The 24,218-nt window shown below is 45.0% G+C and overlaps 2 protein-coding genes across 2 annotated transcripts; both read left to right on the top strand.

The window, feature by feature from the left end:
* Window positions 1-11,889: 11,889 nt before the first annotated feature.
* LOC119331640 lies at window positions 11,890-14,661 on the top strand. The gene is made up of 3 exons (XM_037604800.1): window positions 11,890-12,372; window positions 13,046-14,133; window positions 14,233-14,661. Exons 2-3 carry the CDS (start codon window positions 13,647-13,649, stop codon window positions 14,448-14,450), a joined length of 705 nt encoding a protein of 234 aa, XP_037460697.1. The 5' UTR covers window positions 11,890-12,372; window positions 13,046-13,646; the 3' UTR covers window positions 14,451-14,661.
* Window positions 14,662-15,714: 1,053 nt separating this feature from the next.
* LOC119330486 (ribosome production factor 1-like) lies at window positions 15,715-21,952 on the top strand. The gene is made up of 12 exons (XM_037603594.1): window positions 15,715-15,942; window positions 16,309-16,586; window positions 16,698-16,778; window positions 17,854-17,949; window positions 18,073-18,156; window positions 18,243-18,312; window positions 18,388-18,470; window positions 20,650-20,729; window positions 20,820-20,918; window positions 21,145-21,241; window positions 21,521-21,610; window positions 21,716-21,952. Exons 2-12 carry the CDS (start codon window positions 16,335-16,337, stop codon window positions 21,752-21,754), a joined length of 1,071 nt encoding a protein of 356 aa, XP_037459491.1. The 5' UTR covers window positions 15,715-15,942; window positions 16,309-16,334; the 3' UTR covers window positions 21,755-21,952.
* The last annotated feature ends 2,266 nt before the right edge of the window (window positions 21,953-24,218 follow it).

The raw sequence follows: 24,218 nt of genomic DNA, 5'->3' as shown, positions 1-24,218 counted from the left end.
TTAAGGACTCAGAACGAGTCATTTCAGCGCCTAACAGATCATCGCTTTTGTCTAACAGTTTTTGAATATGTTCCATGGCTTTTTGTTGTTCAGTTGCAATTTTAGCAAGTGTTTTGTAGCTGGGTTTTGAACCACAATCAGAGTCATCGTCACTAGATGTTTGATAGTGAGTAGTGCGTGTGTTTACCTTGGCACCGCGTGCCATGAAGCAGTAGGTAGGAGCGGAGTAGTCTTTGTCATTTGCATCAGTGTCGGTGATGAGGTCATTGTCTTCAGTGTTGAAGATGGACTTGGCAACGTATGTTGTAGCCAGACTTGCGACGCCAGAATCGGACTCCTCCTCAGACTCCACCTCCGCCTCCTCAGAAGCGGACTCCTCCTCTGAATCCATTTCCTTGCCAACAAACGCACGTGCCTTGCCAGATGAGCTCTTCTTGTGTGATGAAGACTTTGAGGAAGACTTGGAAGGATACTTTGAGTATTTCTTCTTCTTCTTGTCGTCAGAGTCATATTCCTTGCTCTTCTTCTTCTTCTTCTTCTTTTTGTTCTCATTGTCCCACTGCGGACACTCAGAGATGAAGTGGCCAGGTTTCTTGCACTTGTGACATGTTTTCTTCTTGTAGTCATGAGCAGAACCTTCATCATTCCTTGAGCTTGATCGTGAAGACTTTCTGAAACCTTTCTTCTTGGTGAATTTTTGGAACTTCTTCACAAGCATAGCAAGTTCCCTTCCAATGTCTTCAGGATCATCAGAACTGCTGTCAGATTCTTCTTCAGATGAGGAGACAGCTTTTGCCTTCAAGGCACGAGTTCGCCCATAGTTTGGACCGTAGATATCTCTTTTCTCAAAAAGCTGAAACTCATGTGTGTTGAGCCTCTCAAGTATGTCAGACGGATCGAGTGTCTTGAAATCAGGACGTTCTTGAATCATTAGGGCTAGGGTGTCAAATGAACTGTCAAGTGATCTCAGTAGTGTCTTGACGACTTCGTGCTTGGTGATCTCAGTAGCGTCGAGGGCTTGAAGCTCATTTGTGATGTCAGTGAGTCGATCAAACATGAGCTGGACATTCTCATTGCCATTTCACTTGAAGCAGTTGAAGAGGTTGTGAAGGACACTGATTCTTTGATCTCTCTGAGTTGAGACGCCTTCGTTGACCTTGGAGAGCCAGTCCCAGACTAGCTTAGATGTTTCCAAAGCACTCACGCGGCCATACTGTCCTTTGGTCAGATGACCACAGATGATATTCTTGGTAGTAGAGTCCAGTTGAACGAACTTCTCGACGTCAGCAGCAGTGACACCTTCTCCAGCCTTGGGAACGCCGTTCTTGACGACATACCATAGGTCGACATCAATGGCTTCAAGATGCATGCGCATCTTATTCTTCCAGTAGGGATATTCAGTTCCATCGAAGACGGGGCACGCAGCGGAGACTTTGATTATCCCTGTAGTCGACATAGCTAAAACTCTAGGTGGTTAAACCGAATCACACAGAACAAGGGAGTACCTTGCTCTGATACCAACTGAGAGTGTGTTATATCGACTAGAGGGGGGTGAATAGGCGATTTTTATGAAAGTCTTCAAAACGTGGAAGTTATGAAGACAAACGATAGAAATAAACCTATTACCCTGCAGCGGAAGGTAGACTACACTAGGCAAGCCATAGTCAAATATTCAATGGAGTGAAAGCACAATGACTAATAGCAGCAATGTAGTAAGGATCAGGTAGGAAGATATTATGAAGCCAAACAGAACACGCAGTCACTCAGTGAAGATAAAAGATAGTGCAATCATACAATGACTTCACAAGGAGTAACAGTAAGTAAAGAGAAGGGAAGGATGAAACCAGTGACTCGTTGAAGACAATGATTTGTTGGACCAGTTCCAGTTGCTGTGACAAATGTACGTCTGGTTAGGGCGGCTAGGTATTTAAACCTGAGGACACACGGTCCCGGACACCCAGTCCTGAACACGCAGCTCAGGACACCCAGTCCTCATTGTATTCCCCTTGAGCTAAGGTCACGCAGACCTCGCCCAATCACTCTGGTAAGTCTTCAAGGTAGACTCCCAAACCGTTACAGACTTAGTTCACCAGCGATCCACAATGTCTCTTGGATGCTCAGAACGCGACGCCTAACCGGCTGGAGGATTCACAGTCCTCAAGTGTAATAAGTCTTCAGATCACACAGACAAGAAGACTTAAGTGATGCCTAATTCTCTTTGGCTCTGGGTGGTTAGGGCTTTATCCTCGCAAGGAATTCTCTCTCAAAGGCTTCGAGGTGGGTTGCTCTCAAACGACAAAAGCCGTATACTAACTCTGAGCAGCCAACCATTTATGGTTGTAGGGGGTGGGCTATTTATAGCCACTAGGCAACCCGACCTGATTTGTCCGAAATGACCCTGGGTCACTAAGGAACTGACACGTGTTCCAACGGTCAGATTTCAAACTCACACGACAACTTTACTTGGGCTACAAGCAAAGCTGACTTGTCCGACTCTTGACAAGATTCGCTCTCATAGTCTTCACTCAAAGACATAGGTTTTGGTTAAGCATCACTTCAGTCATTCTGACTGGTTCTCTTGGACCCCACTTAACAGTACGGTGATTCCTATGACTCAACAAAGAAGAAAAAGAACAACGAAAGATCTAAGTCTTCGAGCTCCATAGGCTTCATGCGATGTCTTCTCTTGTCATAGTCTTCAATGTGAATATCTTCATATACCACCCCACCTTTGACTTTAATGTCTTCATACATTTTTAGGGGTCATCTCTGGTTGGAAAACCGAATCAATGAGAGACATCTTCCTGTGTTATCCTGCAATTCTCACAAACACATTAGTCCCTCAACTAGGTTTATCGTCAATACTCCAAAACCAACTAGGGGTGGCACTAGATGCACTTACAGAAGCAACTCGAATAGCACAACTGAAAACAAAACAAGGATTGGCTTGCAGAATAAGCCGGAACAAACATATGATAGAGATTTTCGTCCGAAGTTTTCATGGTGGGGCCTACACGGGCTCGATCGTACAGCACCATCATGTACAAGGCAGTGCACATGACATACGAAGCGTCCCCGAGTCGGCATAGCCAAGGACTCTTTAAGACATGACGAGACCACTGTAAAACCAACCGTGGATAGGTGGACCACTAGACGTCGAACCCCAATTTCATATCATACATATGTCGGAAAGATATCCTAAGAGCTACTTGAATTCCCACTTATAAACTCCCGAAACTTTCCAGTTATGCAATCAGGTGTTGGGGATACAGGGAAAGCATAATATCTCACCCAAAACTAGCAAATCCTACATCCAGTTGTATCCATCCTTCAACACATAACCAAGAAACCTTCAGAAATCATTTACCTCAACCTTCGAAAAGCATCCGTTATACGAGTTATGGCAATACTCCTGAACTCCCGCCCCAGTACTGGGTGGCGTCGAGGTTATCTCAACAACAACTGCATAAAAGAGATTTTCGATGTCGGCGAACTCAGCTATTCCAGAACTGCAATGATAAAATTGTGACGACAACACCTCAGAGCTCAACTCCCCGGGACACTGCCACAACCCCTAAATGTCAGGAGGCACCAAGAACAATGTTCTCGTCACAAAACCATCGGAACGATTCCAAGATACCCGCGTGATCCTAAAAAAATTAGTGAAATTTGAGAAGAGAAGAGTCAAAACTCTACGTCAGGATGCCTCACCAGAGCGACGAAGGGACTGAGGAGTAAAAAGAATTCCTAACTCTCCGATATATATAATCCTAAATGACTCAAAACATTTTTCTAGACTCAACAACGCCAATGATTCGATCAAGCAGGGGGCTCCTAAGGTCGGGGAAGGCTCTGATTACCAACTCGTAACACCCTCGATGCGGCTATATCTCCCACGTGTTGAAGCACGACTTAGAGGCATAACCGCATTGAAAGCAATGTCGCAAGTGAGGTAATCTTCACACAACCTATGTAATACATCAGGGAAAGAGATGCATAGTTGGCTTACAATCGCCGCTTCACACAATTACATGAATAAAGCATTACATCATCCAGATACAATCAAGGTCTGACTAGGGAACCAAAATAAAAGAAGACTACCCCAAAAGCTACACAGATCCCCGATCGACCCCAACTGGGCTCCACTACTGATCAACTAGAACGAAACAACACAAAGGACAAGATCTTCATCGAGCTCCTCCTTGAGCTTGGTTGCGTCACCTGCTCGGTAACATCGGCACCTGCAAACTGGATTTTGGAAGTATTTGTGAGTCACGAGGACTCAGCAATCTCACACCCTCGCGATCAAGACTATTTAAGCTTATAGGAAGGGTAAAAGTATGAGGTGGAGCTGCAGCAAGCGACTAGCATATATGGTGGCTAACATACGCAAATGAGAGCGAGAAGAGAAGGCAAAAGCGCGGTCGAACAACTATGATCAAGAAGTGATCCTAGAACAACCTACGTCAAGCATAACTCCAACACCGTGTTCACTTCCCGGACCCCGCCGAGAAGAGACCATCACGGTAGCACACGCGGTTGATGTATTTTAGTTAAGATCAACTTCAGGTTTTCTACAACTGGACATTAACAAATTCCCATTTGCCCATAACCGCGGGTGCGGCTTTCGAAAGTTCAAATCCCTACATGGGTGTCCCAACTTAGCCCATCACAAGCTCTCACGGTCAACGAAGGATATTCCTTCTCCCAAGACAATCCGATCAGACTCAGCATCCCGGTTACAAGACATCCTCGACAATGAAAAAACAAGTCCAACAACACCGCCCGAATGTGCCGACAAATCCCGATAGGAGCTGCACATATCTCGTTCTCAGGGCACACTCAAATTGTCCAAACTTCCGGTAGGCCAGCCCAGAGTTGCCCCTGGTGGCCACCGGTGGCTGACAGGTTGGACCAACACTCAGAGGAGCACTGGCCCGGGGGGATTAAAATAATGATGACCCTCGGGAGCGCGACTCCCAAGGGAAAAGAAAAGGCTAGGTGGCGAATGGTAAAACCAAGGTTGGGCATTGCTGGAGGAGTTTTTTTCAAGGCGAACTATCAAGGGGTTCCCATTATAACCCAACCGTGTAAGAACGCAAAATCCAGGAACATAACACCGATATGATGGAAACTAGGGCGGCAAGAGTGGAACAAAACACCAGCATAAGGCCGAGCCTTCCACCCTTTACCAAGTATATAGATGCATTAATTAAATAAGAGATATTGTGATATCCCAACAAAATATCCATGTTCCAACAAGGAACAAACTCCAATCTTCACCTGCAACTAACAATGCTATAAGAGGGGCTGAGCAAAGCGGTAACATAGCCAATCAATGATTTGCTAGGACAAGGTGGGTTAGAGGCTCATGGCAATCTAAGGGAGGCATGATAAGCAAGTGGTAGGTATCGCAGCATAGGCATAGCAAAAGAGCGAGAATCTAGCAAGCAAAGATAGAAGTGATTTCGAGAGAATGGTCATCTTGCCTGAAATCCCGCAAGGAAGAAGAACGAGTCCATGAAGAAGACAAACGGGCGTAGCCAACGGATCCTCACAAACGCAACGTTACTGGATTACCGAGAAGAAGTACACCGGAAAGAAAGCAAACAACATAGTAAACAATCATCACATAAGCATGGCACGATGCGCAAACAAGTATGATGCATATCCGATTTAATGATACATGACATGGCATGGCAAAGTGCACAAACAATCCTACAAATTAAGTGGAGCTCAATATGCAACGAGTTGCATATTGAAGAAAATACCACATGACTTATTTAGTTCTCTCCCGTTTATATACTCAACAATATTAAATGTTGGTTAGCATGGCAAGAGGTGAAGCAAAAGAAAACTACCTATCTAGGCAAGTTTAAATGAGGCCGGAACAACAAACAACAAATCCGGAAACTCCTCATGTGCATATATTAGATTTGGTAATGTTCTACCCTAAACACAATTTTAGAGTTATTAAACATGCAAAGCAAGTACACCATGTTAAACTAGGCATTTTTCCACCCCATTTACATATAAAGTTTGTTAGGTTTGGAGCTACGGTTAATTAGTTATGAAATAAATCATTTTAACATGGCATTTGAGCAAAATAAATGCAAAAAATAGTTTAAACATTTTAAATATAGATGAAAATTGCAAATTATGTAACTAGATAAAATTCTAAGCATTTTTCGTATTAAGTTTGTTTTAATATGATGCACCGGTTGTGAGTTATTATATGCATGTTGTCTAGGGACTTTTCTGTAAAACTGGTAAACTCTGGAAAAGAACAAAATCGCAGAACAGGGAAAAAAACCCTATTGGGCCGAATCTGCTGGAACTGGGCCTAAATAGAGCACTGGGTGGCTGGGCTGCTCACCGGCTCGGCCCAGGTCAGTGGAGGTGGCTGCAGGCCTGGGCGGCTCGGGCTGGCGAAGTGGGCGGATGGGCCTTAAGGCGATGCGAAGGGGGCAGCCCATACGCACCAGCGCTCGTCCCCGCTGCTCGAACGAGCACAGAACAGAGGAGGCAGCGCAAAGGCAGAGTCAACGGTGGCTGCTGCTGGCAGGCTTGCGGGGTGGAAGAAGGAGCGGCTCCGGCGCGGCTGGAGACGGACTTGGCGCGGCTGGAGCGTCTCGATGAGAAGTCAACGCAGGGGCGCTCGTTTCCCTCACGCAGCAGACCGATGCAGAGGAGGCAGGGGCGACGACAGGTTCGGCAGGGACGGGAACGTCGTGCACGAAGGCGAGGGGCGGCGAGCTCGACTAGATCCAGCGCTTGCGCGTCGGACTTGGCTTGGCGGCGCTCAGGACTAAACGGAGGGCGGCGGCGGCTTGTCTCCTGCTGGGGCCAAAGAAGCAGCGGGTCGGCGACGAGTTTTTTGGGGCTTCGGCCGTCGATGGTGGTGAGGCTCACTGGCGACGAGGCGGGCGGAGAAGGGGTCCGACAGTGCGGGGGACGCCCTGGATCGAGCGGGAGGAGCTCGGGTGCGGCGCTGGACAGGCTCAGAGGCACGGGGAAGAAGGGCCTGGCTTGCTTCGGGTGCTTGCTCTGGCGAGACAACAGGGAGTGAGAGAGAGGAGGAGAAGGAAACGGGAAGAAGGGGTAGGGCGACGGGGATGGCTTGGTGGCTGCTGCTGCTGGTGATCTTTTTGGTGGCGCGGAAAGCATGGAAGGCGGTCGAAGGCTCTGGTTGGAGGGGGTGGATCGGGATGGATGGTGGTTGGCTCGGTGAGGAAGCCGAGGAGGAGACCAGGTGGGCTGGCGGCGGCGGGCGGAATGGATGGATGGGACATCCTACGATTAGGGTTAGGCTCATATATAGGTAGGGGAAATAGGTTAGGAGCTACCGAGTCCCTCCGATCGAAATCAGACGGTCAAGAAAAAAATATGTTAGGAAGTCTAATTAACAAAACGGAGACGTTTTGTAGATGTTTGGGGATGATCCGGATCCAAGGGTGACGACTGTCCGGGTCGGGTCCGGGACAACTTTCGGACGCGCGCGCGAGGAGGTCCACGGACTGACGAGAGAGCCTAGGTTAGGCCTGGCGGTAGGTAGTGAGCTGTGTAGACGGTCTCGAGCTGAGAGAAGAGAAGAGAGGGAGGCCCGACGACTGTTTCCAGAGACCGAAAATGTCTGACGTTTTGACTGGCTACTATTGCCGCTACATTTATTCGTTGGGGCGTCAAACGGACTCCAAATGCGATCAAACTTGGTAGGCGGTCTATCTACACTATAATAAGACCACACGCCAACTTTGAACCCATTCCGAGAACATTTTCCGTCCACTTATAAAAATACTATTTCGGACATGCCGCGGGCGCGTGCAAGTGTGGTTGGGCTCGGAACGGACAACGGACCGAACTGGGGAAACCCTGACGGATGCAAGTTTTGAAAACATGATGATGCAATGCGGATGATGATATGGCAAGATGCAACACGCAAGCAAAGATAAGGCAAGCAACAGCGAATAACTGGAGGACACCTGGCACAACGGTCTCGGGGCGTTACATCCTTATACAAGAGTCATGGTGATCATCACCTTTCCTTTTTATACGTTTTCCTTTGGCAAGCACTATGTGTTGGTATATATATATATATATATATATATATATATATATATATATATATATATCCACTAAGATGTAGGTTTTCGTATGTATTATTGTTGACGTTACCCTTGAGGTGAAAGGTTGGGAGGCGAAAACTATAAGCCCCTATCTTTTTCTGTGTCCGGTTGAAGCTTTGGACCCATAAATACCGGGTGAGTCTTAGCAATTGTGAAAGACTAAATGATAGTTGAGTATGTGGTCTTGCTGGAAAGCTCTTATATTGACTCTTTCCGATGTTATGATAAATTGCAATTGCTTCAATGACTGAGATCATAGTTTGTTAGTTATCAATGAAGTTTCAGATTCATACTTTACTTTGTGAATGAATTGTTACTTTAGCATAAGAAATTATATGGCATTATATGTTGTTGTTCTAAAGATGAACATGATGCCCTCATGTCTGTATTTTATTTTATCGACGCCTTTATCATTAAACATGTGGTGCCCATCTTTGGCTATATGGTGTGTTTTGACTTGGAAAAAAAATCAGAAGAAAGCTTTCAGAATGAAGCGTCGCCATCTCGAGGCGGAACCTGGGCAGAACTAATCTAGGGCTCCGGCGGAGCTGTTCTCCCAGGGAAACATCCCTCCGGGAGGGGGGAATCGAAGCCATCTTCATCACCAACGATCCTCTCATCGAGAGGGGGTCAATCTCCATCAACATCTTCACCAGCACCATCTCCTCTAAGACCCTAGTTCATCTCTTGTATTCGATCTTGGTCCCAAAACGTCGGATTGGTACCTGTGGGTTACTAGTATTGTTGATTACTCCTTGTAGTTGATGCTAGTTAGTTTATCCGGTGGAAGATTATATTTTGAGATCCTTAATGATAATTAATACTCCTCTGATCTTGATGATAAATATGTTTTGTGCGTAGTTATGTTTGTTCCTGAGGACATGGGAGAAGTCTTGTTATAAGTAATCATGTGAATTTGGTACTCGTTTGATATTTTGATGAGATGTATGTTGTCTTTCCTCTAGTGGTGTTATGTGAAAGTCGACTACATGACACTTCACCATTATTTGGGCCTAGGGGAAGGCATTGGGAAGTAATAAGTAGATGATGGGTTGCTAGAGTGACAGAAGCTTAAGGCCTAGTTTATGCGTTGCTTCGTAAGGGGCTGATTTGGATCCATATGTTTCATGTTATGGTTAGGTTTACCTTAATTCTTCTTTCGTAGTTGTGGATGCTTGCGAGAGGGGTTAATCATAAGTGGGAGGCTTGTCCAAGGAAGGGCAGCACCCAAGCACTGGTCCACCCACATATCAAATTATCAAAGTAACGAGCGCGAATCATATGAGCATGATGAAAACTGGCTTGACAACAATTCCCATGTGTCCTCGGGAGCGCTTTGCTTTATATAAGAGTTTGTCCAGGCTTGTCCTTTGCTACAAAAAGGATTGGGCCACCTTGCTGCACCTTAGTTACTTTATTTACTTGTTACCCGTTACAATTTATCTTATCACAAAACTATCTCTTACCGATAATTTCAGTGCTTGCAGAGAATACCTTGCTGAAAACCACTTGTCATTTCCTTCTGCTCCTCGTTGGGTTCGACACTCTTATTTATCTAAAGGACTATGATAGATCCCCTATACTTGTGGGTCATCATTGTAGCGCCCCCGCCTCCCTTGACCTAGGCTTTATTGAGAGTGATATCAGTATCTCTTGGATGCCCGGTGTGCTCTCCGGAGGCGCGCTACATTTAATATTTACGCACAGTGCTCATCTTGGTGTACTTAAGTATGACTTGGGAACGTCTTGCCTACTAGAGACTGAGCCGCCGTTTGAGATCCAGATCGCCCGCTTTGACTCTCATGCCCTGATTGCGCCGGAGGACAGCCAGCTGGGGATTGCGAGGCTCAATATGGCTTCAATTTCTCCGTGCACTAGAGGGGGGTTTGCCACGAGCAGGTTGCAACATGGACAAAATTTGAAGTCATTGACCTAAAGAAGCATCTCCTTTGCAGGCGATCCCATGATCCCACATACTGAGTTGGTTGGCTCTGTTGAAAGAATGGCTATCATCTTTGCAACCACAAATCTTGGCACCTACATGATCGATCTCAAGTCACTAAGGACGAAGAAGCTCATGAGCGAGCTTCGTCTTTTCAACAATCCTTGGGCTCTATTCCCCTATTTTAGCTTCTACAATCCAATCGGTATGTAATTCATTTACCTCTAAGTCGTCTATTGTAATACTACCAGTTGTTATTTGTAAGAAGGTGTTAGTAGTAAGTAACTAGTATATTTTTCTCAGTGGGACAGGTTAACAACGTGGCTGATTTAGGAGAAAGTGAAATGGGAAGCATTGATGAGGAATCGGGAGAGAGTGCTGGAAGCAGTGATAGTGAATCAGGAGAACATGATGCTGGAAGCAGTGTCGTGGAAATGATAAAACTAATGATGGAAGCACCGATGATGAAGCAGAAGAAGCCGAACCTAGAAACAACAATGACGAAGCATAGACCTTGAGCAAGGGCTTGAAGTAAGGTCATTCTGGCTACCATTTTGATATTGGTTCTCGTTCAAGGCCCTACCAGTCAGTAAGTAAAGTGTACTTATAAACCTGGAAAGTTGTTGCCTGAATCCCAAATAAGTAGACTTGTCGTGGAGTAGTTGATTGTTGCAACTATGCCATGACTTCCAGTTTTGTGCCAGAATCAAAACAGGGTGCTTTCAAAATAGAGTGGGCTTGCATTCATATAAATTATGTTCGTGTGTGGGTAAGTATATAAATCATCTAATATCCGATATTACTCTATAGATCGTATATAATCAAATAGGTATTTTGCAATAATTATTATCTCTTAATATGTAAACGTACTATCTGAACATACAACCATGAATGAAAATGGCCTATTTCAGTATGCAACCATGCATGGTAAAAGGTGCATCGAAACATGATATTTATATTCAACAAACAATTTGCAATTATATAATAACTAACAAAGTGGCCCTCACAAGTGCGCAGGCAACGTCTTTAATTGCCATTAATTGTATTTCCTAAGAAGGGCCTCCCTTGATGCATATAAATGCCTCAATATGCTTCCAAATTACCCAGTTGCACTAAACAATCACTAAATATATAAATATAAATATAGTGGATTATATATAGGTGAATCAAAATTTAAAATGGGCTAAGGATAAATGAGCATTGTACAACAAAATGAAGATGGCATTTGATAGAAAGAAATGAATGATAACCATGAATGATGACGAAGGTGTGTTTGAAGTTTGCATTTTTGGAAAGGACTGGGGACACATAAGTAATGTACACCATTTTGGAAATTTCCAGGAATCAACGAAAATTCCGTGTGACATTAATAACTTAGTTTCCTATGTGGCATAGCTCATAAGAGAGATAACTAGTGTTTTGTACCTAATGGAAGTAAAATAATGTAGTTCAAATTATTATATTTAAATCTCTGAGCCAAGATGCCAACAAAGGTTAATAGAAGAGATATATCTAACCTCGATGAATATAAGTTTTCTATATGCTAATAAAGGTTGATATAAGGGATACAACAACAAAATCTAGCGGGAATAACAGTACTTCTGGTTTACAAATTTTAGGGCCAGAGATTCATTTTATTGCTTCATAGTTCACAAATTCTAGTAACCATAAAAACAAGGAAAAATACAAAGACAATATCAGCCCACGCCATCGACGCACGGCCCGGTAGTCTCACACGGATCTTCCTCATAAACCCAAATCCGCCGCTGCGGTGCCCTAGACACTTAGGTTGTGTTTCGTCCAGAACCCCCTGCTCGATCCCCATACACCCGAGCGGCCGCTAGGGTTCCTAGCCGCCGCCGCCCCTCCACCGTCGCGTGCCAAGCCGTCGGTGCCGCTTCCCCGCCGCGACCTCCTCTTCCTACATTGCTCGTCGGACCTCCTCCCTTCCCCCCACCTCAAAACAGGAACACAACAAAAAATTCCATCCTACCCATCGTCGAGCGGCTCGTTGCCACCGGGACCGCCTGTGCCACGGGAGTACTACGCTGGAACCGCCACAGCCTCGTGACCGCCGCGACCTCCACTGCCATCCCACGCCACGCCTCTTCTTCTCTTGCCCCCGGTCTCGGAGGTGGGATTGTAGTGGGCCTAGTGAAGTAGAGGGGAGATCTGGGCGTCAGAGCGGAGGAGGAGCAAGGTGGACCAGGCCACACACAAATCAGGGGTCATCCTACCCGCGCCAAGCATACCCATGCCTGGTTGTTGTTGATCTAACGCCATAGTGCACACAAGGTGTTTGAGGTAATGTCCCTTAATTGTTGTAGTTCATTCTACTTTCGCTTTTTCTTTGTGCTAGATGGTCTACGGGAAGAATCATTTTGCTATAACATCATGGAGTGTGCTACTTGTCCTGTTGAAATTTGAGCTTGTTTGTTGTGTCCTTCTATGTATGGTGAGCCTTCTGTTCATGTTAGAAAAATGCACACCAGGAGTAAGCTATATATACACATTGGTAATCAATCTGCGGGGGCATTTGGCATTTATATATAGAACATCCCTACATGTTATCTAGTGTACTTGATCTTATCTTAAATCAATAAACTATTTGACAACTTTTGGCATTTCTCCTTGTCTATTATTATATAGAATCTTCAAACATTCCATAAAAATGTTTTGAAGGCAATTTTAAAAGCGCCACAAAACTTTTTTGGAGGCGGCCGGAGAAAGGCCACATTTGAACTTTTGAGGCATTCTTTATAATGCCACAAATTATGCTTGTAGGCGTTCTGAAGATGCCTCCATTGTGTGTTTCTGAGGTGTTTTAGAAAAACGGCTCGAAAGGTCTTTGCTTTCATGAGTATCTCCACCATTATTTAAAACACCTTTAGTTGTATAGGCTAGCATTTTATAGGCCTTTGGAGGCATATGAGAATATCCGCTAACAGTTTATGTGTTTTGGTGCCAACACCCGCAGGCTGCCGGTCCAGCCATATGGAAGATGCTTTGGAGATCAAGGACGTGGAAGAAATCGTAGAGGCAATCCTCATCCGCCTCCCGTCTGGTGAGCCTGAGAATTTCGTCCGTGCATCCCTCGTCTGCAAACTGTGGTGCCACCTCCTCTCCGACAATGGCTTCCTCGGCCGCTATCGAGCCTTCCATAATGCACCACCTATGCTCGGACTTCTCCATAGTTGGTTCTGCAATGACCCCTTCATCCCCATCACCAAATTTATCCCCCGTGGTCACCCTAAACACAATAATGTGGCCGTCTGCCGCCACGGCCGTGTCCTATTTTCAGATTGGGTTATCTGGTTCCCCATGACGGGCAACACTAGGGAGCTACCAGCACCGCAGAGAGGCGAAAATTGGAATACTGATGAATGTGCAGCTGTGCTTTGTGCCGTTGACGGTTGCGACCATGGGGCTTGCCAATCGGGCCCATTTTTTGTGGTCTCCATCGGCCTTGACGAAGAGAAGGTGGCCACGGCGATCGTGTATTCTTCGGAGACGAGTACTTGGAGCGCCCCGACCTTCCTTGACCTAGCTTTATTGAGAGTGATATCAGTCTCTCTTGGATGCCCGGTGTGCTCTCCGGAGGCGCGCTACATTTTATCTTGATGCACGATGCTCGTCTTGGTGTACTTAAGTATGACTTGGGAACGTCTTGCCTATCAGAGATTGAGCCGACGTTTGAGATCCAGAGCGCCCGCTATGACTCTCATGCCCTGATTGCGCCGGAGGACGGCCAACTGGGGATTGCGAGGCTCAATGGTTTCAATCTCTCTGTGTACTGGAGGGAGGTTTGTCACGACCAGGTTGCAACGTGGAAAAAATCTGAAGTCATCGATCTAAAGAAGCATCTCCTTGCAAGCGATCCCATGATCTCACATACTGAGTTGGTTGGCTCTGTTGAAAGAACGGCTATCATCTTCGCAACCACAAATATTGGCACCTACATGATTGATCTCAAGTCACTAAGGCCGAAGAAGCTCACGAGCGAGCTTCGTCTTTTCAACCATCCATGGGCTCTGTTCCCCTATTTTAGCTTCTACAATCCACTAGGTATGTAATTCGTTTACCTCTATGTTGTCTATTGTAGTACTACTAGTTATTATTTGCAAGAACGTGTTAATAGTTAGTAACTGATATATTTTTTATCAGTGGGACAAGTTGAGAACGTGGCCGGGTTAGGAGAAAGTGAAATGGGAAGCATTGATGAGGAATCGGGAGAGAGTGAATCTAGAAGCAGTGACAGGGAATCAGGAGAAAGTGATGCTGGAAGCAGCGAGGGCGAAATGAGAAAACTGATGCTGGAAGCACCGATGATGAAGCAAAAGAAGCCGAAGCTAGAAACATCATCGACGAAGCATAGACCTTGAGTGAGGGCTTGAAGCATGGTCATTTTGTCTACCATTTTGATATTGATTCTTGTTCAAGGCCCTACCAGTCAGTAACTAAAGTGTACTTATAAACCTGGCAAAGTTGTAGCGTGAATCCCAAATAAGTAGACTTGTCGTGGAGTAGTCGATTGTTGCAACTAAGCCATGACTTCAGGTTTTGTGTCAGAGTCGGAACAGAGTGCTTTCAAAATAGAGTGGGCTTGCATTCGTATAAATTATGTTGGTGTCTGCGTAATTATATAAGTCAACTAATCCGCTATTGCCGCTATAAATCTTATATAGTTAAATAGGTATTTTTGACCAATTATTATCTCTTAACATGTAAGCATACTATCTCAGCATACAACCATGAATGGAAAGGGCCTATTTCAATATGCAACCATGCATGGTAAAAGGACCATCACAACATGATATTCATATTCAACAAACATTTTACAATTATATAATAACTGAGAGAGTGGCCCTCGCAGGTGCGCACACAACGTCTTTAATTGCCATCTTTCTAAGAAGTGCCTCCCTTGATGCATATAAATGGGTCGATATGTTTCCAAATTACTTAGTCGCACTAAGTAGTCCCTAAATACATAGATATAGTGGCTTATATATAGGTGAATTAAAATTTTGAAATGGGCCAAGGATAAATGTGCATTATACAACATAAGGAAGATGGCATTTGATGGAAAGAAATTAAAGATAACCATGAACGATGACAGAGGTGTGCTTGAAGTTTCCGTTTTGGAAAGGACTAAGGACACATAAGTAATGCGCACCATTTTGGAAATTTCCAGCAATCAACGGATATCAATAAAAAAAATTGTGTGCATCATTAAATAACTTAGTTTCCTCTATGGCATATCTCATAAGAGAGATAACTAGTGCTATAACCTGAAGGAAGTAAAATAATTTAGTTTTTAAATGAGTAAGTATTGTATTTAAATCTCCGAGCCAAGATGCTAACAAAGGTTGATAGCGATGAATATAGGTTTCCTATATGCTAATAAAGGTTGATATAAGGGATGCAACCAAAATATCTAGCAGGAATAACGGGACTTCTGGTTTACATACAAATTTTAGGGGTAGAGATTCTTTTTATTGCTTCACAGTAGACAAATTTTAGTAACCATCAAAAAAACAAGACAAAAAATAAAATTACAAAGACAATATCATCAGCCCACGACATCGATGCACGGCCCAAAACCAAATCCGCCGCCGCGGTGCCCTAGAAACCCCCGGCTGTGTTTCGTCCAGAAAACCCCTGCTCGATCCCCATACACCCGAACGGCAGCTAGGGTTCCTAGCCGCCGCGCGCCCGCGCCCGCCTCCCCGCCACGACCTCCTTCTCCGCGACTGCTCGCCGGACCTCCTCCCTCCGCCTCCCCGCCTCAACAACTCGCGTGGACCACCGAACCAGCAAGGGCCGCCGCCCGCTGCCCCGCTGCCCCGCCGCGACCTCCTCCCTCCGTTCTCCAAGGTGGCTGCTCCCCTTTCCTCCCACTCCCCATTCCCCTCCCCCACCTCCTGTACACACAGAAAGAGGATGGACTTTTTTTTTTTGCTCTGTCATATTGTTGTCTAATATTGATGATGTAAAGTGGATGAAATTTTGATGGGGCGATGCATGTTGCTTGAGATATCGTTGTATGTTGATGTGCAGCGGATGGAATTTTGATAGCATTGCCGCACATCGTCATGTGTTCCTGTACGGTGGCTATTTATTTACTGATGAGTACTTTGCTGCATTTTGTGCTCTACGTTGTATGATTGCTTGCTGCAGATTGCTATGCAATTGCTTGCTGGACCATATATATTGATCTATTGCTATGTCATCCCCGCGCAGAACAACCTAGAACGGCGGTGAAGGCAATGGCGAGGGAGGACAGGAAGCGGAGGCAGCCCGACGGCGACGAGGCGGCGGACGAGGGCGAGAGGAGGGGGCGGAGGGACAAGAGGCCCAAGGAGGAGAAGCCGGCGCCGCCGCTGCCGTCGGAGATCAGGAACAAGGAGAAGCGCAGCGAGGTGTACGCCAAGCTCAAGCGCGAGAAGAAGGCCCAGAAGCGCAGGCTCGGCCGTGAGCGCGGTCAGGCCGCCCAGCGCGCCGCCGAGCTCGGCGAGGAGGCAGGCGTCTTCTCCTCCCCCCTTCTTCCCCTCCCCAGAAACGAATTTCCCGTGGAGCGCGAGGCTCTGGATGGATTCTGACGGTCCTTGGGCGTGATTGGGTGTTTGTAGGTGCCGGAGAAGCAGGTGCCCCGGACGATCGAGAACACCAGGGAGCCCGACGAGACCGTCTGCCGGCCTGACGACCAGGAGGTTCGTACAATGCCTTCTCTGCTGCTGAATTTATCAGCTTAATCAGTGCTGGTGTCTCTAGTATTGAAATGATTGCAGATTTTAAATGGCTTCGCTAGTCAGAGTTCCAAACATCGAATCTAAGGGTGCTTTATGCTATGTTTGGTTTACAAGAACAGCAGAACTAGTAGCCTCTTGTTTCTGATAGCGACTAAATATGAGAGAGTTGATATGGACATGAGGTTGGAGGCACAAATTTCTTTCTTTGATATGGCTGGGTGATGTTAGGTGTGCATTTGGATGGTTACCATTCGTTGACTGGGCTGCTTGCTTAGTGGATTGTTTTCAAGCACAAGTAAAAGCAAACATTTGGGTGCTGGAGATTTTGGTCAGAATTTGTGTATTGGGTGCTGCAGTATTATCTTAATTCTTGTTATTAACCTGCACAATTTCTGTACACATGTCAGTTTTAAAACATTAACACGGCACATATACTGCTTAATTGTATTTATGGTGCCATTGCATTGCGATAAATACAGTACTTATGGATTTCCAGAATCTCTTCTGTAGTAGCATGTTAATAATACAGATCTCTTCTGTAGTATTCAGATGTTCAGTAATATAGCACTTATAATTATGTATATTGGGTGAACGATTACAGCAGTTATTGTTAATTAACAGGTCCGAACTTAGATTTGCTATGCTTGTGATGCTGTTATAGTGGGTGTCATTACAATCGACAAATTTCTTTTATGATGCAATGTACACATTCACATTCTTCTGTCATTGTCAATACTGTACAGTTATATTTATAGCTGCTGTCGTAGTTGCTGAATACTCTTCATTGCTTTAGAACAAAAACCAGTATGTTTCTGATCATCTTGCTGACTTCTTACTTCAATGTCAGTGAAATACACTATGAAAGCATTAAGCATCTCTGTTAGGTCTGCTGGGACATGTTATATTTTGATCACTACCACTGTCTTGACTCTGATATATCTATTACGTAATTCTCTCTGTGGACGAATGCTTATTTAGGCTAGTGTCTCTGCTCTAACAGGTTTGCATACGTTGTAATAATAGTTCCTGTGTGCAGCTGTTTGCAGGGAATGATGCTGATGAATTCAATGCAGTGCTTAAACAAGTAGTAACCCCGAAAGTATTGATTACCACATGCCGCTTCAATTCAGGGGTATGCATTTTTTACCTCCTCGTCACTGATTCTGTGCTCGATATTCTGAATCTGTGATAATTTGATAACTTGTAACAAGATTTTGTTATCTAACGTTGTACTTTCTGCTCCGTATGTTGACAGAGAGGACCTGCTTTTATTAAGGAGTTAATGCAAGTGATTCCAAATGCTCAATATGTTAATAGAGGAACTTATGACCTCAAGAAAGTATGATGAGTTCTCATGTTATGTTCCATTCATTTAGTCCAGTTAGTTATGTCTTCATATCCATAGTAACACACTGTTATTGTCAGATTGTGGAATATGCAAATAACAGAGAGTTCACTTCAGTCATGGTTGTCCACACAAATCGACGGGAACCTGGTTAGAATTCATCTATTTTTTTGTCTTTTTTAATGTTCTTGTTTCTGACATCTCGTGTTGGCATTTGTGTAACAGATGCGCTGCTGATCATCAACCTACCTGAGGGCCCTACTGCACATTTTAAGCTATCCAAGCTCGTTCTGCGGAAGGATATAAAGGTACTATATCTGTACTTTTTATACTAATATTAACACCGTAGTTTTTAGTACTCCCTCCGTCCCACAATATAAGAGCGTTTTTGACACTAGTGTAAAAAATGTGTCAAAAACGCTCTTATATTATGGGACGTAGGGAGTATCTTCTTTCATGTCAAGTTATTACATGTGATTTCCATTTTTGTTTGCTTGTGTGCATTTCCTTATGTCTTCTTTGCAATCCGTAGTTCTTGAGTAGAGGTTTACTAGTCACTCAACAAGATCTAGTCAGCTAGTGAGCATAACTGCATACTCTCAGTCTCTTACTTAGATAAACTGTTTGAGCTTTTACTGGAAATACCGAAATAAGGATTTCTTGGGTAGAGGTTTACTAGTCACTCAACAAGATCTAGTCTAACTGGTGAGCATAACTGCATACTCTGTCTCTTACTTACATAAATTGTTTGAGCTTTTACTGGAAATACCGAAATAAGGATTTCTTGGGTAGAGGTTTACTAGTCACTCAACAAGATCTAGTCTAACTGGTGAGCATAACTGCATACTCTGTCTCTTACTTACATAAATTGTTTGAGCTTTTACTGGAAATACCGAAATAAGGACCCATAAATTTGTGAAGAATTTGTTGAAGTGCTGTATTGTTATCACTTACTGACATCTAGCAGTTCAGCAGTCATAATGACTGAGCCCTAGTCTTGAGCATTTCTCTTCCCTCTACCTTCTTGCTATGAAACTACTTAGTATTGTTAAACATGCTAACCAAGTAACCACTAACCATTTTTTGTAGTCACCTAGCATAATCTTTCTCCAAAGGGAACAGTGCAGTAATGCTGTGCTCTGTGTGCTAAGCTGTCTTCTCTTGAAAATTTAGTTGCTGTGTGAAGAGCGGGACCTTTAATTTCTCCTCTCTAATAACTATTGCGCACAAGGGCAAGCTAGTGCTAGTTGATTGTTGAAAGGACCCATCTTCTGTGCTGATAATCCCATATTACTTTTATATTTATATGATTGGCATGACTATTTGGTGTGTTAAAGCTGTCAATTGTGACCCCATAAGCAACCTCTGTGTACTGCATAGAAGGACATAAAACCTCCCCCTTCCTCTTCCGGGTTTTCAAACCTGTGTGGCAATTTAGAAAATGTGAAGTGGCTTATCTTGTCAGATTGATTTTTTACGACAAGATGGTTGTTTGCTTACTGTTTTGTATGTTATAGTGACTAAAGATCAATATATATATGCTACTTTCTGCTCGTCCTAGGTTGTATAAGATCTTCACCTTGTTAGCTGCATATAAGAACATTGTTTTTGTTTTTATAGATTTAGAAAAAAGTCCTACTGTTCTCCGTTTTTCTAGATTTGTTAGAACGAACTGCATTAAACATTTATAATAGTATTCTATGTGCTGGAAGGAGGATTGCTTTATTCGACAATCCTATTGTTCTCTGTTTTCTATGTGACTCCTGCTGTGTTAGTACTTTGTAGTTAGGCAGAAGTGTTAGAATCAACTGTGCAATGTTTTTGTTAATAAGTCTTTGTTTGATTCTTTGAAAAAATAAGTCTACAAATTTGATCACGTGGTTCAGATAGCACCCGCAGTTGGGAACGGTTATGTCATAAATACATATATTACACCGCTTACCTTTTGAACTAATGGTTCACTGAACATGAACGAAAAAGTCAAGTTGCCATCAATTGGTCATCCTCCTTGTCTCTAGCTTGTCTCTTGTCTATAGCCTGTCTCTAGTTTGTCTTAGACGTGTTACTTTTGTCTACGCAAGACAGATTTGCATATGTCAATGTTCAGTGTCATATGGCATGTCTGCTAGAGACTGGTCCATGTCTCTGTCTGACATATCCACGTTGTTTTAATTTTGCCATGCTTTACAGCTTTTAATTTGTACTTATTGCAACGGAGTTGGGCTCATCAGTTCATGGCTATGCAGATGATCTTCTAGATTGATGGGACGCTGAAAAGTGTAATACCAGATAGGACATATTGATATTCACTAAATTTCTGTAATCACAATACTTGTATTTTTATGTGCTCTTGTTATATGATAATATGTGTTGTTGGGTATTTTGCAGTTTATTTGCTGTATAAAGCTAGTTTACTTGAAACTTTACTACCGACCATTCAAGATTTCCTTCATTTAACATTTTGGTTTATCTCTCTTTGTATGTCAGAACCATGGGAACCCTACAAGTCATAAGCCAGAGTTGGTGTTGAACAATTTTACTACGCGCCTTGGTCATCGTGTTGGGAGGTGATTCAAGAATATGCACTCCTTTTACAAAAAAGGACGACCTCATATTCATGTTGTTAACACGTCTACTTTCCCCTGTTGTTTATTCAGGATGATACAATCTCTTTTCCCTCAAGACCCAAATTTCCGTGGCCGCCGAGTTGTGACCTTCCACAATCAGCGAGACTATATATTTTTCCGTCATCACAGGTGAATATATATGAAAGCACAATAAAGTCAAAAGCATGCTGTTACCGTTTTAGAGATGTGAAAATTATGGTTTTCATGATATACAATAGTTATATACTTGTTGTACCACAGGCGCAAATGTGCAATGCAAGCCGTAGTGTGATATAACGGTGTCACAAGTTTGTAATTCTGCATACTAATTTACCTTCAGCATTTGAGTATTAATGATCTGCAATCCTCACCATAGGTACATCTTTGAGGAGAAAGAAAAGAAAATCGTTTCAAAGGACAAGAAATCGAAGGGTGAAACCAAAACTGAGAAGCAAATAAACTGTCGCCTTCAGGTACTTGAGATGTCATTGCAAGAATTTTCATTCACAATACTGTAATCGACCAACCTTGAAAGGACCGAGTCCTGTACTCGCAATCCTTCTATTGTTTCATATGTTTAGATAGTGACGGTTGTTTTCCAAAACCTTGACTATCTTGCCCGTTACATTGTTAGCGATGATGGTTTTTGACTACTGCTGATGGAACCCATTGTAGAATAGCAATCTTTTTCTACCTCGTCCGCTTTTATTAGTAATCCTTAAGTATTATTTGTGGCTTTATTGATGATATAGGAATGTGGCCCTCGGTTCACCCTCAAGCTGCTCACATTGCAACACGGGACCTTCGACACCAAAAGCGGAGAGTACGAGTGGGTTCACAAGGTACTAGTACTACTATCATCATCATCGTCATCCACTCACCATTCCACTCCTCGCTACATTATGAATCCCCGTGACATAACCCGGAACCTTGTTTGCCATTTGCAGCCTGACCTGGACACGAGCAGGAGAAGGTTTTTCCTGTGATTTGTCGCCGTGACCCACAAAGTTGGTTTCTGTTTCTTGTTCCGTTCCGTTCCTTGGAAATTACTTGCTGTAGAGTAGTATATCATGCTCGAGTCCTTTGCCAGTGTAACAACGACATACCCGAATCGAACCCCTGATTCAAAGCGATTCCGCGTACCCGTCAATCAAATGAGTTCATCAGTTTTGAGTTTGACAATAGAAAAGAGTTTGTTATGTTCCACGTCTATTTCTTGCCTAATTACGACCCCGACATGCGATCCGGCGGGAATAAATCTCTTGTACAAGGTCGTTGTCGCCCAACCGCCGCAGGAAGGAACGATCACATCGTCGTCGGGCCTCGTCTCGTCTCGTCTCCCCGCCCATCTCATCGCGTCCAATAACTTATCATTGCCGGGGCCCCTCAGCCATGGCCACCAGCGGCGCCATGACACCGCTGCCTTGCCTTGCTTGCCCAGGGCCTCACTCCGGTCAGCATCCCCATGAATGAATCTCCCATGGAAGGAATTATGATTGCCGTTGGTGCGCAGGCAGATTTTTTCACTGGCTGGGCTGGCTGAGGTGACTAGGGGGAGGTGAGGTGCAGGCTGGCGGACGGCTACACATGGCGCTGTGGGGCTAGGGGTAGGGCTATAGGGGGCGGCCGTGCTGGGCCGGGGGTAACGACAGTGCGTGTGCACCGCTGCTTGGAGGAAGGAGAGGGGTGAGTGACTGATGAGTGCGGCATTATTGCCACCCCCTGCTGCTTTCCCCTGTTCCTGCCTGCCTCTGCCTGTGCTGGTCACGAGCTGCTCCTGCTGCGGCTGTAGAGCGAGCGGCACATGGCCTGCCCCTGGCCCGGCCCCCTGCATGCCATGTTATCCGATTCAGGCCCAGTTCTTTTGCCAGAATCTGGGGATTCTCCCAGAATCCGACTCCTACCCAGCTTCTCCCAGAATCTTTAAGTCCACTTTGTTTTACAATCCTATATAATTAGACCCTAACTAGATAAGATTGTAAAATAAATGGGGCTCAAAGATTTTGGGAGAAACTGGGTAGGGGTTAGATTCTGGGAGAATCCCCAGATTCTGGCAAAAGAACTGGACCTCATTCTCATTCAACGCTTCAGCCCTGCCCGCCTGCCCGCCCGCTCCCGTTACTTTACTCCTCCTACCGCCTCTCCAAAGTTTACAAAATGGCGCCGCTGCTCTTTTTGCGCGTGGAGAAGTGGTTGTGCGAGTCCAAGGGTGGCGATTAAGTTACTGTGGGCAGACAGACAGACCAGTGGCTACTTTCCTGTGCTGTGCTGCATGCATGTGTTACTCACCGCAACAGTCCTGGCTTTGTTTGGTCCTTTGTTGGACCGGTCAATGCACGCAAGAAAAAGGCCATGGATAGTTGGATACTTGCACGAAATTCCCACGCACAGCTCGCACGAAGATATGTTTCAACTGGGACGAGAGAGATAGTCCGGTCGATCGAGCTGGTCGAAAGTGACCGGCCGCTAGTTAACTCGGCTGACCGTCTACGTACGGTACTGGCCGCTCTGCAACTGAGCGTACGTACGTTGTGTGTACGTGCGTACATGAGATGCCCGTACATGCCCATGCGTTGGAAAATGACAGTCTCATCAGCAGAATGTGTGGTGTACACCACAGGCTCGTGGGAGGAACGGCCGTGCACGCGCGCACGCACGCACGTACGTGCAGGCAGGCGTGTGCCGATCTCATGCAGAAATATCTCCCGGCTACACATGATATAGTCGGCACGCGCCACATTGTCGCGCTACTGCCCACAACGTACGCGCGCGCCCATGCTCGCACCATCAATTCCGTGTTATTTCGCTACTGCCCACTACGCTTGCGCGTACATGCCCGTGCACTGCTTTTTTTTTCCGGGTCAAAAGAGATTTCTCATTACTCACGGAGGCTTCTCAGCCAGAGCCAAGCTTACAATGAGGTCTAATCCCGAGTGCAACCAAACAGCGGTGCGGGGAGTGCTCCTACCATACTTGGCGAGTTCATGACTAACTTTATTCTGCGAACGACAACAAAGATTAAAAGATACCTCTCTTCCCTCCGTCGCTACTAGTCTCTTAATGTCCTCAACAACGATGCGATGGACCGACCGGTCCTGTCCTCGCGCTGTGATCATGACATCGCCTCCGCACAATCAAGCTCGACTAAAATGGGTGTGTTCGTTCGGTGGAGTGCCAGCTCCAGGCCCTCCCGGCACGCCGCTAACTCTGCCCCGAGCGCATTATCGCATGCTCGTATCTCTCTGCAGGCACTAAAGATGATCTCACCTTGAGAATCTCGAAGGACCATGCCCCCTCCAGCCGCTCATGTCGCTGGGATGAAACTCCCATCTGCATTAAGCTTGGTGCTGCCAGGTGTCGGAGCGGCCCACCCGCGCTCCTCCTTGGGAGGCGCATACTGTATAGTGCCCATCAGTGGTGTATTAAGCACCATCTTACCCTTGGCCACAT

The sequence above is a fragment of the Triticum dicoccoides genome, chromosome 7A (assembly GCF_002162155.2).
Source record: "Triticum dicoccoides isolate Atlit2015 ecotype Zavitan chromosome 7A, WEW_v2.0, whole genome shotgun sequence".
Lineage (NCBI taxonomy): Eukaryota > Viridiplantae > Streptophyta > Magnoliopsida > Poales > Poaceae > Triticum > Triticum dicoccoides.
Note: the sequence above shows the minus strand (reverse complement) of the source record. Positions and strands in the feature narration are given on the sequence as shown.

Coding starts and splice junctions, on each gene's coding strand:
- LOC119330486 (XM_037603594.1), top strand. CDS start 16,335: ATGGCGAGGGAGGACAGGAAGCGGAGGCAGCCCGACGGCGACGAGGCG. Junction 20,730..20,819: donor CTTGGTCATCGTGTTGGGAG/GTGATTCAAGAA, acceptor TTGTTTATTCAG/GATGATACAATCTCTTTTCC. Junction 21,242..21,520: donor AAATAAACTGTCGCCTTCAG/GTACTTGAGATG, acceptor TTGATGATATAG/GAATGTGGCCCTCGGTTCAC.
- LOC119331640 (XM_037604800.1), top strand. CDS start 13,647: ATGCCCGGTGTGCTCTCCGGAGGCGCGCTACATTTTATCTTGATGCAC. Junction 14,134..14,232: donor TAGCTTCTACAATCCACTAG/GTATGTAATTCG, acceptor ATTTTTTATCAG/TGGGACAAGTTGAGAACGTG.